The 17,066-nt window shown below is 37.0% G+C and overlaps 1 protein-coding gene across 5 annotated transcripts in view; it reads left to right on the top strand.

Moving 5' to 3' along the window:
- The window catches only part of LOC138108531 (regulating synaptic membrane exocytosis protein 1-like), a 182,866-nt gene that overhangs the window by 11,383 nt on the left and 154,417 nt on the right, over positions 1–17,066 (top strand). For all 5 annotated transcript variants that reach the window (XM_069011330.1, XM_069011329.1, XM_069011333.1 and 2 more), the window contains exons 2-3: positions 5,177–5,517; positions 7,774–8,645. In XM_069011330.1, the coding sequence (XP_068867431.1) occupies positions 5,180–5,517; positions 7,774–8,645 (1,210 nt within the window). In that variant the 5' untranslated portion in view covers positions 5,177–5,179. The remainder of the gene's footprint in view (positions 1–5,176; positions 5,518–7,773; positions 8,646–17,066) is intronic.

Genomic DNA, 17,066 nt, shown 5'->3' with positions numbered 1-17,066 from the left:
AAATCAGAGTTTGAGTTTGAAAAATCCTAGGCTACTTCTTTACTAACAAGTTAAATGTAATCTGGGACTGTTCCTAGGTTTTAGAGTATCAGTGTGAATAAACTGACACAAAGCTGTTTGGCAAACTCTTGGTCTTCTGCCTTTACTACTTTCTTATCAAATTTTCCTGGGAGTTGAGGAGTTGGGGTGTTCTGTGGTGCACCTCCAGGAAGCAACTTGCATGGAGTCACCTTGCTTTGAAGCAGAGCAGAGATCCTAGCACAGATACAGACTAGTGTCATTTGGCTTCAGTGCTCAGAAACGTTTCTGTGCAAGTCTAGTGTGCTAGTATTGGTGTCATTTCAAGATGTAATTTAATGGGAGATGGTGGGACAGTGCTGTAGGCAAAACATACCCTTATCCCCATTTGCCTCTGTTTCTGGTCACATGATTTCACTACTCATCGTTCCCTCCGTGGAAAAAACCAGATGTGACAGAGTATGAAAACAGTTTAAGAAAATACAGATAAGTTTCTACTATGTTTTTAAATACAAGTGGCTCCTGGGAGAGCCCGAGTCAAGGAACTGTATACAAGCGAGTATATGGCACAGGGAACCTTCCTGTGAGCAAGAAAGGGAGAGAACACACCCAGATAGGAAGAAAGGAGAAAAAGAGAGGAGGGAGTTGGGGAGAAGACCTTCCCTTTTGCTGAGCAGGAGCTATTGGATGAACCCAGCTGCCATTTTGGAAAATGTATTTAATGGAATCTTGGACTCAAAAGCACAGTTTCATTAGAAAGGCAGATTGTTTACTTATTAAGATTTTGGGATAATTTAAGTATTCAAGTAGATTTTCATTTTCATTTATTTATATTTATTGGAGTGAAGCGATTGCAAAACTAGCTAGGATTTTATTACAGAAATCATTTTGATAAAGCAAAAGAGATAAATGCAATGCTGTAGGATAATTTCATGGTTTTCTGCATGTTTTTATGTTATCTCAGAAACATTAAGTGATACATACTCTAACTTAATTTTGTGAATGAAAGTTTTGTAAGAGCTAATTATTATCATTTCTTCCCTTTGACTTTCAAGAGATGACTTGTAGGGTGGTGACAAAGCTCTGCTGAAGTTAATGGTACTTCAGGCAGTGAAGAAGGTCTACCTAATTAGTTCTGTTTGAAATAACTAGTGTCTTCCAAAAGTGCATAGAAAGAATGTAAATTAAATCAATAACCTGAAAAAATGTTGTGTGTACACCCTTCAGAAGGGAAATAATTAAGATAGTGTGAAGGTCAGTAAGGAATAGCTTGTGACCTGCTCTATTAGCACACTTGTTACCTGATTTGCTGCATAGGGATGAAGCAGGATGCATGGGAGTCAGCCTAACTGTGGGATTGCATTTTCTAAACTCAGGAAACATAAAGCAGTGCACTCCTTATGTACCCTCTTCAGAATCCAGGCTTGGGTGAAGGATTTGGGGAACTTGCTCTGACTTCAGTCTGAGCTTTGCCTGGCATGTGTCATATAAATTTGGTAAATTTTTGCCCTACCACAATGTGACTTTAGCTTCCCAGTGCATGTCTGGAAGTTTCCAAATTTGAATTTGAATTTGAAAAAAGCCTTTTTTCTGCATTCTAAAATGCAGGTTTGAAATATGTAATTGTGTAGAATTGTTCTTATTTTTGTAACTGAAAATGCTTTTTCTGTGTGTATAGTTATATATATTACTTACTATGGGCTCTTTCAAGTTGGAATTTCATGTTGTGTTAGTACAGGAATACTGTTCCTCCTCATTGTGGATCACATTCAACAGTACCTGTAAGAGTAAGTTTGAGGAATATTTTTTCTGTGAATGAAATACTCTGTATTCCACATGAAGGCAAGCATGGGATCCTTCTAGCATGTTTTCACACAGCCTGTAAAGTTTCCACATGAATCTGTGTGGGAACTGTTGACCCACCTGTGCTGAGTCCTGTGTGTGCCACTGGTTTTTTTTGTTATGTAGCAGTAAAGCCCAGAACCCTTTGCTATGCTGTGAAAATGCACCTTTTTCCAGAGCCATGCATATGAACCCTTTGAATGAAGAACACCCTTTCACTGGTTCTCTTTAATAGCTTCATGTGTGGAATTGCATTGACATGTGCAAGGATGCAATAAACCAGAAACAAGCCCAGAAACAAAAAACAGACTCTGGATGTCCTGAATGACTTAATGTAGCACTGGATCAGAGCTCACTGTCCAGAGGAGAGTAAACAGAAACTATTTTTGAAGTGACAGGCTGGAGTAAAATTATCTAACACTCTTCATTTTACTGATGCATCGCGTGGAGGTCCAGAAGCCACATTAGAGAACTGTAATCCTTCATCAGAGCATTTGTTTGGTTGCCTAACATCTGTGGATTGTTAAGATAAGTTATTACACAGACCTGCTTTAGTTTAGATTAGTTTGGACCACATCCCAGTATATTCAATCAGGATATAATTCCTGCATGCTGCTAAATTGCTTGCTCCACATACTTCTCTAAAAATGTTTTTCAATATACAGTTTTGTCACTGAAACTCTTCTGTCACCTCAGTTTTTGATTTTTGTTTTCCTCTTAAAGAAAAGCTTCTATTATTTTTCCTTTTGGACTGAATATATCTCAAGGCAACTGTAGCATTTTTTAATTCCTGAAGAGATTCCAAAACAGGGATGGTAGTATAGCTTCTGTGTGAGTATAATACAGATTTTCTACATGTGAAATCTATGGTGATTGGTACGTATTGTGTCCAAGATGCAGAGTTTAAAAATAGCTGTAAGAAAATGGGTTTGTATTTACTTGTCTAGTATTTCTTCTTTCAGTATTCTGTATTTTTTGGTGTCTATTTGTGCATTAGCTACTCTTATTTGTTTGTATCTCGTAATATTTTGCATAAAATTAATTACCGTATCAAAGGTGATTATGTAAATTAACAGTATTTTCTTGCAGTTTATGTCATAATTTAGACATATTTTAAATTATTGAATACATGAAGTTGTAAAGGAAGTATGTTGCTGGGCTTGCATACATACACATGTATGTAATTTAATTAGGATAATTTAATTTTAGTTTAGTATTCCTTATCCTTCCTTTAAACAAATTCTAGCTGATTAATTTTTTTATTAACACTTTTTTCAACTTTTCTTGGAAACCGATAAAATACAGGTAATGACATTTTCTGTTACTGACTTTGGTTTACAGCACTGACATAGATTTTATACACAGACACATTTGCATGCACACTCTTGCTGTCTAATGAGCTAACAGTCGTGGCAGACCCTATAAAAGCTTTTTAAAGCCTTGCTGGGTTTTTTGAATACCTGTAATAATAATATGATAGATTAAAAATCTGTTCTATTTAGAACAGGTAGTTAATAAACTGAATTGCTGGTTTGTGAGGTGTACTAGATGGAATAAATTGGATATTTTGGAATCAAGGGCTTTTTTTGTTTGTTAAAGGTCTAGCATTTATCTTTGTCAAAGATGCTGTTTCTATTATCCTACTGAGTGTCATTTGTTTTCATTGTGGTGTATGTTTATGCTCCTGTTGGAATAATTGTAGCTTTTGATTAAGGTTGGGTTTTTTAAAATTAATTTATTAGTAGATACTTTATTATCCTTCTTAAATAGTAGAAATATAACAGTCATCTTTTGATAAAGGTCAGAGGGCAAAGAGTTGGATGTATTCTTTGTGTGGTTTGGTCAAACAGTGTAGAAATGCTTTTGGAAGTTCTGATGTAGTTTTCAGCCCCAAGAAGAAAGTCGATTCTAGGGTTTTTTAAATAAATCTTAAAATAAATCTTTAAATATGTAAAATGCCTAAAGTTTTCATTGTGCAAGTCATGCACTTCCTCCACAGGCCAGAGAGTAAAAGAGCTCAGTACCAGAACTTTGGCCTGTTTCAATTTCCATGAAGTGGGTTTTTCCTCTTCTTTTTAATTTTCAGAGCTGTATAATTTTGTGACTGTTGCATCATTCCTGTGTTTACACAAAATAATTTAAGCATATTTTTCCTTCCAACTTTTGTCATCCTTCTTAGCCTCATTACAATTTTACCCATTACTTTCCATATTAAATTAAGAGATTTTCTTTACCATTTTCCTTAATAATAATCAGCTTTGTTTTCTTTCATCTCTGTTTTTATTTCTGGCAAAAATCCTCTCTCTTCTATATCCTTCATGCATTTTGCCTATTTTTTCTTTCTGAAAACTGCTTTTTACTTTGTCTCAATTTTTTCTTATATTTTCACATTTTTTAGTCTTGATTAACCATTTATTTCTGTCTGGTGAGTTGCTCCTGTACAAAGGACTGTGTCTACAGTATACAGGCTTGAAACAGAGTCTTGCTTTAATGTGTGTGCTCCTGTATATCTGTGTGTAAGGAATTAAACCCCCCAATTTTTAAAAAAACTCTAAGCACCACAGTCTGTGTACACAGCTTAATTGTGATTTATGGGGACACATCTTTGTTTATTATTTGCAGCTATAACTCAAAGACATAATGATGATAATTTCCAAGTAGTACAAAATATAGTACTTTTGCATTCTTTTCATTGGTGCATTTAGTTTTCTCTTAGTAGATTTCTTTAGGTTTTACTTTACACCTCTGATGAGTAGTTGCTGTAGGTCTAGCTAAAATCATGCACAGTACATGCCGAATTTATTTGCAGGATAATGTTGAGTTATTTAATGTGAGAAAATTTAATTACAAGGAAATACTATGTCAGTTTTCTGTGACCACAGAACTTGGGAGTCAGCCGGGCAGGACACTGCCCCCTGAGGTACATGTCCTATTTACAGTCTGGTGGGCTTGTCTGTCCTGACAGTGCTCCACACCAGTGAAAACAACCCACCCCACCCCCTGCTGCATCAAGGCCCCACAACAAGCGCTGGTCATGTTGTCGGTGTCTGTTCAGAGGAGAAGTAGGGCTGGGCTGAGGGAGGATTGCCACAGGTAGGACTGATGTATATTGACAACACATTTTGGAGAAGCTCACATAGCATGTGCCTGTAGGATGCTTGGCTCTAGCCAGTGGAGAAGCATGTTCTGGGTCCTGTCATGAACTCCAGCCTCACTAGATCAGAGAGCGAGAGGTCGTACCTGCTCTGCCGTAGTGAGCATGCATTCCAGGCACTGGGAGGCAGCTGCACTGACTCTTCTTGTTGTCTTCAACTAGGTTATGTGGGTATGCAATTTATGTCGAAAGCAACAAGAAATCCTAACGAAATCTGGAGCGTGGTTTTTTGGAAGTGGACCACAGCCCTCACCCAGTCAGGACGGAACGCTGAGTGATACGGCGACCGGCGCAAGCTCGGATGCACCAAGAGAGAAGAAAGCAAGACTTCAAGAGCGATCGAGGTCACAGACTCCCTTAAGTACAGCAGCTGCCTCGTCACAGGAAATCTCTTCTTCTAGTGTGCAGTCTGACCGTAGGAAAGGAGCAGAAGTGTCGCAGCCAGCTATGGGCCCGGACCAAAAGCAAGCTTCAAGGTCTAGAAGTGAACCTCCAAAAGAGAGGTAATGCTTTCTGTCTAGATAGAGCCTGCAGTTATAAATGCTAGTTCAGCTGGGCCTTCTTTATGTCTGCTACTGTGCAAAAACAAAGAGTAAACTGATTTACTGACCAGGGAAGGATAAATTTTTGCTAGCAAATAGTTTGTCTGTTTTGGTCTGTGCAACGAAAATAAAGAAAAAGAAATTATTTTATGGATATTCCCATGTACTTCAATGCTTTTTTGGTGTACACTTTTAATATAGAATTTTAGGTTACTTTGAAATTATAAATTTGACTGGTATTTTAAAGTTATTAAACAAAGACCAAGCCTTTAGCTTTACTCGAATTTTTAAAGCAACACTCTCCTGAAAAATCCACACCTAAGCAATCAGAAAACACACCCTGTGGAATTCTTTCATATAATCTTATGTGTTATTTCTTTATCAATGATATTTTCAATTTTATTGTTAAAAGTAATACAGTTAGAAAACCTCATTCACACGTGCAAAGTTAACATTTACGTAGAATATCAATAGTACCATCTTGAATTCAGAGCAAGTTGTTTGCAAGAATAAAGCAACCAGAAGCAAAGTATTTTATTTTAAGTGAGTAAATGAGTGAATTCCTGAGCTGCATTCTGCGTGATGAATGGGTTGAGGAGTAGCAAATCAAGAGAGGCTAATGTGATCAAACAGTTGCTGTTCTTTTGGCTGCTGCCTGGCAGATGGCAGAGCAGTTAAGGAGGGAGCCTGTGGCAACAAAACAAGAGCCTGCCATAGAAGATTCTCCAGATTCTGGCTGGAATGGTTGATGATTTTTTTCCCCTAGCTAGTGGAGCTGAAAATGGATGATGAGCAGTGGCTAGTAGCTTACTGTGTGGGTGAGATCTGTCTGGGTTTAACTGTATCAAAGTCAGGTTACTGTTATGTGTATGTATGGTGTAAATGAACATATGATGCCCTCCCCTAATGCTGTTGATTTTTGTCCCCTGACACAGGGAAGGCCCCCAGAACAGTTGTCATTTCTAGGCCAGCAAAACACTTTATATTTCTGCTTTGCTGTCCAAGAGTGAGAGGTTCATATTAATTATACAAAATTAGTATTCTCTACTTGTCACTGAGAGTTTCAAATTAATTCCAAGCATTCTGATTGAAGACCATCTATGGTAAGCTCAGGTTCCATTTATTGCCAGAAACTCAGGAGGAACAGAAGATGGGGGGAAAAAAAGAGAAGGGAGATTAACATGGATGATGTCCAACTTTGTTCTGTCAGATACTCTGTGAGGGTCTTTGATATGTAATCCAAAGATGTGTCAGTTGTGGAAGGGAAGATTCAGTGCCACAAAACAAAGTCCTAGTGACTTTGTATCACTAGGTGTGCATTCATCTCAAATACACTGTATAGCTGTGTTCATACTTCTTCAAAATCAATGGATTCATATGTGAACTGCAAAATGAAAGGGTAACTGGAATGAGGAGAGAAATAAAAATATCCCACAGAAGGGAATTTTATGATTCTTTGGCTTGCTTATTTTCCCAAAGCAAAATATGAAAGAGAAAAGAAAATAATTTTCATGCAGCCTCATTATTTACTGTTTTGTACTTTGTCTGCATAGAGGAATAAACTTTTCATCCTCTTTTATTACTGGAGAAAGGAATGCCATTAATTTATCTCAAGGAATCAATTTGCTTTCCTTTATATGCTTATGAAATGGGCACTTCTTTTGAGAGTTTTAATAAGGTAAATCAAACTAGTTCAAATATTATTTCTGGATATATTATCTTTTGCATTTTTTTATAGGTATATTCCTTCTTTCTCTAATATTATTGTGGTAGATACTCCATTTGGTGGTATTTATATCTGTGCTGTCAGGGCACTTGAAGTGAATTGTGTGGTTAGTCTGTAACTCTCATGACTGCTGCCAGAAAAATGGAGAACATACTCCAGTACTCTGTCATAATGATGCAGTTGCTACAAAGACAAGTCTGAGTCTTCCTGCTTACATGGGTAAATTATCTCTCTTTATCCATGTTAATATTTTTTTTTTATTTTACTCATTAATTGGACCATTCATTATTTATGTTTTTGTGGACTCTGGAAGTTGTTTGCTATTGGAAAATAAAACTAAGATGGAAGGGTTAATAGATTTAATTCGTGTTAATGGACTTTTTTGTTTTGCCATAGCTTATCCTGGTCTAGAATTTGTTTTCCATAATGGTATGCAAGTATTTCTATTTTCCATTCAATTCTTAATATTACTGTACTCCTTTTCATTGTAGGAAGAAGGCAGTATTGGTTTCTGACCAGAATGGCAAAGGTGTAAAGAGTGAGCGTAAGCGTGTGCCAAAATCCTCACTTCAGAAAGAAGGAGCAACAGATGACAGGGAGCGTAAAGAGCGGCATGAAGGTAGAAGGCTGGAGAAAGGCAAGTCACAGGATTACCCAGACTTGCCAGAGAAACTTGAGGAAGGCCAAGTGCCTGATGATGAAAAACAAAGGAAGGAAGATGAATATCATACCCGTTACAGGAGTGACCCCAATCTGGCAAGATATCCTGTAAAACCCCACCCTGAGGAGCAGCAGATGCGCATGCACGCAAAAGTTTCTAAAGCACGACATGAGAGAAGACACAGTGATGTAGCTTTGCCACACACAGAAATGGAGGAAGCGGAGGTACCTGAGAATAAATTAGGAAAACGCTCCCAATTACAGGGAACTCAGGACAGAAAATCTCTTGTGGAAACTCAGAGGTCGTACTCTATAGACAGAACAGGTGATGTAAGAATTTCTGTTTCTAAACAATTAACTAATCATAGCCCACCAACTCCCAGGCATAGTCCAGTTCCTATAGAACACGTAGAATACAAGAACCACGATTCCTTTATAAAACAGAGCCGCCTTGATCCTAGCTCTGCTATTCTCATGCGAAAAGCAAAGCGGGAGAAAATGGAGACCATGCTAAGGAATGATTCCCTTAGCTCTGACCAGTCGGAATCAGTGCGGCCATCCCCTCCAAAGCCTCATAGAGCAAAAAGAGGCGGAAAGAAAAGGCAGATGTCAGTTAGTAGCTCAGAGGAAGAAGGGGCATCAACACCAGAATATACTAGCTGTGAAGATGTGGAGATAGAAAGTGAAAGTGTCAGTGAAAAAGGTAAGGACTTTTCTGTATATTATGCACATGGCCATGATTTGGGGAAAAAAAAAATCTGTATTTTTCTCTCTCTTTTGCCTCTTTTTAATCATACACTTTTTTCCCCTTACCTTTCTCTTTTTGCCAACTGAGAAGTGTCTTACACCTGATTACATTTGCTTTACAATGTTTCCTTTTGCATTCTTAGATGAGGTGGTTACAAGTAGCATCAGCTGATGAGTTTCCTTTTCATACTCTGCCCTCTTTCACCTGAAAGTGACAGAATTTAAGGGTTCTAGTTTACTCTCTTGATGATATCTGTACTCCTTTGGTCACTGCTTCATTCTTTTGTCTGTATGTAGAACAGTTTTCTGTGGATGGATTGAAATAAAAAGTGAGTTCTCTAACAATCAGAGGAGACCATTATAAAGCATCATAAGATACGCAAATTTTTACAACATTTAATAAAATACCAAAAATCTGCCAAAGTTCATTGTTACTAAGGACAAGATATGTGGCAAAGGGAGTGTTATGTAGAAAAGAAATGAGAATTGACAAAGTTGTTGTCTAGATGACTTTTCTTGCGAGCTAAGAAGTATGTTTAAAATCTGTTACTTCAGTTTGTCTTCATCTGTTGATGGTAACACTCAGCAGCAGGGAGTAAGTTGTAGTACACTGTGTGCTTTTAAACAAAGCCTTTCTTCTGGCTGAAGAAGTTAATCAAATTCAGGAATGGTGAACAGATAAAATAAGCATTGTCAGGAAAGTCTGTGGTAGAACTTAGCAACAGTCTTAACTCTACTTTGTCTTGCAGTGACACTACAGTGAGCTGAAAGCTTTTTGTGTCTTTGGAAGTAGCTTTTAGCTCCTTAGTTTAACTATCTGTGTTTGTTCCTTGAAAGTTTCCTGCTGGTATTCATACTGAAAATGCCAAAGGCTTGTCTGCATTGCCTTTTTGTTCCTGGCACTGTTTCCTGAAGTGTCTGTGATTCATACATGCTAACCTGTCTGTCTGTCTTTATCTGATGTTGTGGTCTCCTAGCATCCCCTAAAGATCCAGGTATACATAGCAAAGATAGCAGATTTCTCTTCTATCCCATCTGAATAGCTGTTTGTTTAACTTTCTAAGCATGAGCTTTTTCACTGAAAATATGGGAACTTGCCTTTTTGCTCATTTTTAAGGAGGTGATCATACTCTGATATTTTATTCCAGATTCTACTAAAACATAAAAGCTCTCACTTATTTGACTGAATTTTGTCAAATACTAGAATGCATTGCACAGAGATTGATACAGTCTCCACCTTTGGAGATGCTCAAAACCCAAATGGAGAAGGCCCTGAGCAATCTGCTCTGCTGACACAACTTTTGAGGAAGGGTATTTAAACTAGAGACTTACAGAGGTCCCTTCCAGTCTCAACTATTCTGTCTTTCTAAGACAGCGCATCTCTTTCCCTTATTTTGTGGCAATGTTTTAAGCTGATGTTTGGATTTGTGTAATTTTCCCTGACTCCATCTGTTGGTAGGAGAAGTCTAACGTAGCATTTCTTTTCCATCTTTGTCTTTTGCTTTCATTATGCTTATCAGTTTGAAGTTGCTTATGAATTAGAAAGAATTTCGCATAATCAGTGTAGGTTATTCTTATAAACTGGAAGGTTGTTGTTGGGAAAGTCAAGTCCAGGCTGAAAGTTACTGATACTGATATCAAGAGGTTGATGTAGTTTGTGTTATATTTCATAAGTAAAATCTTTCGGTAGCTGCTTTCAGGCTCATGACACTTACCTCAGCTTTTGACCAATTTCCCAGCGTATTGTTAAAACATTAAGGGTGGGATTTTCTTTTCCTTTAGTGTTATGAATTCCAGAGGATTTCAAATGTTGCTGTATGCTTATGTTCTCAATGACTGAATCAAGTTCTTGGTTACCTCTGAGATACATGTTTGGGCTCCCCCTTTATATGGTGGAGACCTTGGTTTGTATCAAATCAGAGTGCTACTTCACTGTATTTGAATTAAAATTAATATTGATGTAATATTAACATTAATGGGAGCATGTTAGGGACCTGTCTGACCACTGACCTCCACATATGTGATTTGCATTGTTGAGCATTCCTTGAGACTTTGTATCTAATTGCCAGCATAAATATATGTGTATGTATATGTACATATAGGTACATAGGTATTCAATACATTAGGTACAATTCATATAGGTACATAGGTATTCAATACATTACTTGCAGAGGTATGTTTATTAGCTCAATAGCTATGATATTTAGCCATTAATTTTTTTCTTTGCCTGGTTTTTGATATGACTTTTCCATAACAAGGACTGTAAATGGAAAGCCTTTGAAGATGGGGAAGTATAGCCCATAGAAAAAAGATAGGAAACATGAATACAAATGAGAAAGTGGAAACATTTTTGTTAATAAAGTATCCAATTGTTTTTACAGTTACATTTTCATCAGTACTTTAAATACTCTGGAGTATTTCATAAAAATAGATGGAAAGGCAGGAAATCTTATTGCCTAAGGAAATATTTTAGAAATCCCCCAATACTCTAAAAGAATATATGCTACAGTAAAAGGATGTAGTTTTACAGACACATATATATAAAAATATTTTTTAAATGCTGCTATTATAACCCTGGTCGTAATCCCATTCTTTGCATTTTAGCAGCATTGTTACAAACAGAATTTCACCAGAATTTCTTCGGTTCTTTCCTTGTAACTTGGGAGAGATACTGCACAAGTTCAAAGTTACAGTGCTTTACTTTTTAAGCCCAAGAGGGTCTGGAATCCATCCTCTCTTATCTAAATGTCAGCTCAGTCAGAAACCTGGTGCCAAAGTAATATAGATGGAGCTAGAAACTTTGAATGGCCCTATTAAAAACCCCCAAGATCTTAAAAATAATGTTTGCATTTGGTGAGTGCCAATATGAAATGATCTGCAATTAAGTAATGAAGATGTACTATCTTCAGTTCTATGTTTAACAAATAAAATAAAAGTTTCTATGAGAAATAGCTTACAGAGGTGTTTAAAAGCAAATGATGCCCCATAGAAAGATACAGTATAGGTAGAGCAGATAAGACTGTATTGAAAGTCAATAGCCAAAAATATCATATAAAGTAGATACTGTGCATATGTTATTTTTTAACATTTGCATTTCCTACAAACAGATTAGCATTATGCTGTTTTCTGAGCCCAAAAAGCCTTCAAAAAAGCAACCTAATTTAGCTAGTACATCCCCAACTATTTACTGTAACCACTTAATATGTATTTCTTCAAAATTATTTTAAAAATTATGCACAAACACTGGGAGATACTTTCTTTCAAAAAAAATAAATGTCTTTTGCAATCTACTGGGATTTTACTTTTTTGGTGGAGGAGCCAAAGATTTATGTCAAATTGTTTCCATGTTAGAGTAAATCTAGCGGAAGAGGACTTTAGCAGTGTCCAAAAAAAAATTTTGATGAGTGTCATCACAAATTTCTTATTAAACTGTCTACACCCTTTACAGGACGCTACTGATTGCTGATAATTGTTGTCGTTCTAGTATTAATAGGGTCTGTAGGACTCCTTTTTCTGAAATCTCTAATAGCTGAACAATAACTGGACTGAGTTTCCAGTGAAGTCCTGGCAAGGCAAAAGGAGTCCTTGCAGAAGGCATAAATTGCATTCATACTTACTTCAAAGACGCCTGAGAATAACATAAGCCGGACTATTAAAAATTAAATCCAGAGCTCATTTTAGAGCTAACATTTTCTGCCTACTGCTGTCCAGTGAAGAATGCAAATTGTGTTTGTCATAAGTTTGAGAAAAAGCATTTTCTTTGGAGTTGAAAAATAAGAGTTTGTGTAGAACTAGTAGATTTGTGTCCAGATGAGTCTGTAAAAAACTTATTTTATCCATTGATGGATACAAGAGATATTCCAGAATTTTGTCATGCAACCTTTGAAATTGGAAGATAAAGTAATGTTGGAAATTGAAGCAATGTTGAAGAGGTACTGCTCCAGTACTTTTACATAAATAAATGTGCTAATGATTTTACATTTTGCATACTTACTGTTCATATTTGCCTAAATGTGTATTTTGTTCACACTCTTTATGCTTGAAATTATTACTAATAGCCACAAATTGGTAGTAAAATATTGAAAACCCAAGTAAAACTCACTCTGTATACTTGCTAAGGGATTTATTTGGGAGTGAGGAGAGCATGATAAAATTGGTGCCTTATTTGAAAAACAAACTCCTGAGAAGACTTTCTGGTTTCTTTCAGTGAAGATATGATTGTTTCATTCATAATGCCTTTCTCACGGTACTGTGAGGAACAGGGTGACTCGATTTAATTTAATTTCATTCTTATGAGGTTAACTTCTGATTAGAAAATGTTATGGGCAAGAATCTTGCTGTTTTCTTGGTTTATGTCCAGGTGTGAGGCAGGGGGTTGTGAGCAGGAGGTGCGGACGTGGAGGTCAGGAGTAGAAAGGGATGCTGTGGTTTGCCAACAAATGTGTTAGTGCTGGTTCAGCTCCAGGAGGAAAGGATCTGGCCCATTCCTCCATACTTTTCTGGTGTTTCAAGTGTCTCTTTGGGTGCTTGTGCTTTGGGGTGCTCCCAGGGGAAGGAGAGAATAAATTATATCCTTGCCCCAGTGATTTATTCCAAGCTCTATAAGCACTGTTGACAAGGAAGGTAGCTTGGAGGCTAAGAGAGAAATCACACACGTGCAGTAGGGCCCGTAAAGGGACTAAAAGAAAACATCAGGAAAAGGCTATAGAGAAGAGGAGGCTGGTTTTAAATTATTTTAGTTAAACTTTTTCACCGAAGTATTTTCAATCTGGAGTGTAGGCAAGTCAAATTGTACTGTAACATCTGCTAGCATATTTTAACATCTGTTTGCGTGGAGAGTTGGGCATGGAGTTTTAAAACTGGAGCAGAATTTGTCTAAAAGTGTGGCTGAGATTTAACTTAGAGTAAAATAAAATACCCTTCCTAAGAAAATTGCTGTTTTTAGGGGTTAGTTCAAATTTATCTTCTAGTCCTTGTGCAGCAATTTAGATCTACATCTTATTCAGATTTTAATGAAAATATAATTTAAAATTACTCTAGTTTCAGAATTCTGTTCATTGCTAACATTGTCCAATGCTATTAGTATTTAGTGCTTTTGAGCAGCTGAAATTATTTACAATGCTTGTGGAGCTGTAAATAAGTGCTTGTTAAGTTAGAGTTGGGCAGTAAGAAATCTGTTCTGTGTATATGGAATTATTTAAAGTACATGTATATACAAATGAGATAAGCTGAACATGAGTGGGGGAAAAGTCAAATTATTGCCAAGATATTCTGCAGTTCAGAAAGATATGTAACCATATAAATGAGGATGTCATGGAAGATATGTGGCTGAATTTTCCTCTAAAATCCTAATACAGCCCTTTTTCTAGTTCACTTTGAGAAGGTTGTGAGCATGCTGGAGGGAGTTCAGAGGCAACAGCAAAGTGTCACCAAGGTCTATAACACATGATAAATCAGGAAAGGTGGGATGGATTGAGGTTGAGTAGTTTGGGAAAGAAGCAGGGAGAAAAAAAGCCAGAAAAACGGCTGTATTAGGATTTCTTCCCCTCGAGGGCTGAGTTACTGCTGGGAAGGTTGAAGCTTGCTGCCAGAAACCATGTTAACCCTGAGAACAGATAAGCAAAGTTAAGGAAAACTGTAATCATAATTTCTTACTCAGCTGAAATGGAGGATTCCTGAAAATAAGAATAGGTTTCTTCAGAACCTGCACTGAGAATTGCTCTATGTTAGAAATGCTGCTGCTGTTCCCGTGGCAGGATCTGAGCTAAGCTGGGAACGTCTGGGGCTAAGATCACAGTACCCCTATCTGTACCTTGGTCTTTTCTTGTCAGCCTGTAAGCCATTTCCAGTAAAAAAGTCTTTAACCTGCCCTGTCTTCTGGGTTGCTTGATCTTTCTCAAGTTCATGATTTTTTTAATTGTTCTTTCTCACTTACGTTTCTTCTGCACATCTAATTCATGAAATAGCAAGAAATTTGTCCTGATAGTAATTTTCCCAGTACTAAGATGATTATTTTAATTACAGAAGGGCAGATACTAAAGCATGGATGGATTGGAGTCTTATGTTCGAAAACACTAAATGTTTGACAGCAGGGTACCTTTATTTTCAGGAGCTATGAGAGTGTTTGAACTTCTAGAGAAACCCAGGAGTTCTATAGGCTTCTCCATGAAAGATCAGTTCTCAAGAACTTTCAGCAGTCAGTTTTTTTCTGTACAGAAACCATTGGAGGTAGCAGGCATGAGAATGTGAGCGTGAGCTATGGGTCATGGAGCACTTTTTAAGGGTCTAAGAGGAAGATGAAAAAGCTTTTGAAAAACTTGCCCTAATTTTAGCTGCTGAGCAGTACTTTTCAAGCACCACCATGGCATGGGAAAAACTTGATTGTGTCAGAAAGAAGGTTAATAAATATGAGACATCTGTGTTTCTTTTGAATAAATAGGCATGGTTTCATCCTGTTCCTGTCCACTTCGAATGTCCCTCTGAACGTTGTTTTCCCATATTTGCTCATGTGTTTTTGCATTCTTCTGATGTTTTCTTTGTTCCTTCTTTCTCCTGTATACCATGTGAGCTTCAAAATAAGGGACTCTCCACCTACACTTTGTAATCTCTTAAGCTGATTCTTATGTCCATTTCACCTGTGATACCAAGCAGAACACGTGTTATGGTTTCAAATATGCCCATCTCATTGGTGATATTTACTGATTAGTAAATTAAAGAGCCATTCTTTGACTTTTTTGGCCAAGTAATGAATTGCAGCACATTCTTGAATTCCTCAAGAGAAGGGTGCATGGAAGCTGTCTGTTAAGTGTTTATTCTTGGCCTATGTCCTGCCTAGTAGTAAATAGAGAGTAGGAGCTGAAGCAAGGCACAGCTGTTCCAGGGTTTACTTTAAAGGCACAGTATGAATGACAGCCCATTTTGCAGTGGCTAACACAGTGGTATAAGTTGTAGTCACTTATTCCTTATTTATTTGTCTGCTTATTTTATTGCCTTGCATTTAAATTGCAAGTTCAGGGGAGTCCAGATTATCTTTTTATGATTGTACATTGCCTAATTTTGTGAGATTTCAGTACATTACTGAGACTTCAACTTGCCTTGATGATAAAAATTACTATGCTTATTTAATGCAAGGACATATTATTACTTTTTGTTCCATTTATCAGCATGCAGCAGAATTTCAGGTTACTTTCTAGTGTCCTCTGACATGCTTGCATTCTCTTGCAGATAGCTGCAGGTTGCCTCCATGAGCATGTTTTTGCTACATACTAATTTGCTGCTAATCAGCTAAATTGCCCTTTTATTTGCCTTTTTGTTTTTCTTATCAGGTATCAAAGTGATTAATGTATGTATACTATGTATACTTCTATGCTTATAAAAACATTTTGAAACTCTTTCTTTCATTTATTTGAGACCTTATAGTGTTTTTCATCCTTTGGGTTGGTGTCTTTTTTGTTTGTTTTTGGTTATTTTGCTTTTGTGGGCCTTTTCTTAATGGCATTTTTTTGTTAGTTTGTTTGTTTTACTGATGGAGCCACCACTAAAAGATACAATGTGATATTTGTGTGCATTGGACCCTTCTGCTCTTTTCATTTTTTACACACACCCACCCACCCTCACCCCCACACCATTAATATAATGAAGCATTATATCAATTTCATTAATTTCATTATATATATATTTCATTAATATAATGCTTCTGCTAACTGATCATGTTTCTTTTCTGGTCCAAGAAAAAGGGTCTTCTCAGGTTTTAGTTCAAAGGGAGGCAGGGCTTTCATTTTGTTTTGCCATTCAGCTTGAGGATATGTAAGGACAGGGCAGAGTTTTACAGTTCTATTTTCAGTTTGATAGGTGTTTTTGTCTTTTCTGCATTGGTTTTTTTGTCTTTCTGCTGTGAGACTAGAAAGTCTGCAAGCAGGAAATGTGCAAAGCGTAATATGCAACAGTGATTATTGGTTGGCTAAGGCACGTAGTAGACAGCTAGGACTTACATGCTGCTGGCCCAACATGCTGTTAGTCAGTTTGCTGCTCCTTCAGCAGATACCCAACTGCTCTAGGTGTTGAGAATTGTATTAGTTACTTTTTTAGGTATTCCAGCACTTCAAATTTCTGCATTTGTACATGTCTGATATGTACAAATGACTAAAAGTACCTCTCTCTTATGCATGAGTTCCTCAGCACATACCCTCGACTGACTGCAAAAATTGTGTATGATGAGCTTTCTAATTGTTAAACAACTTCAACCTTTGAGGTATTTTGTCAGAGAGTGGAAGTCTTAGAAATACTGTGATGCTATGCAGTAAATGCATGCTCACATCAGTATTTTTCAGACCCTCAGTATTAAATATTTTATTACACATTCTTTTAATCCATGAGG

This window comes from Aphelocoma coerulescens, chromosome 3 (assembly GCF_041296385.1).
Source record: "Aphelocoma coerulescens isolate FSJ_1873_10779 chromosome 3, UR_Acoe_1.0, whole genome shotgun sequence".
Taxonomy (NCBI): Eukaryota; Metazoa; Chordata; class Aves; order Passeriformes; family Corvidae; genus Aphelocoma; species Aphelocoma coerulescens.
This window is presented reverse-complemented; position numbering and strand designations above follow the sequence as displayed.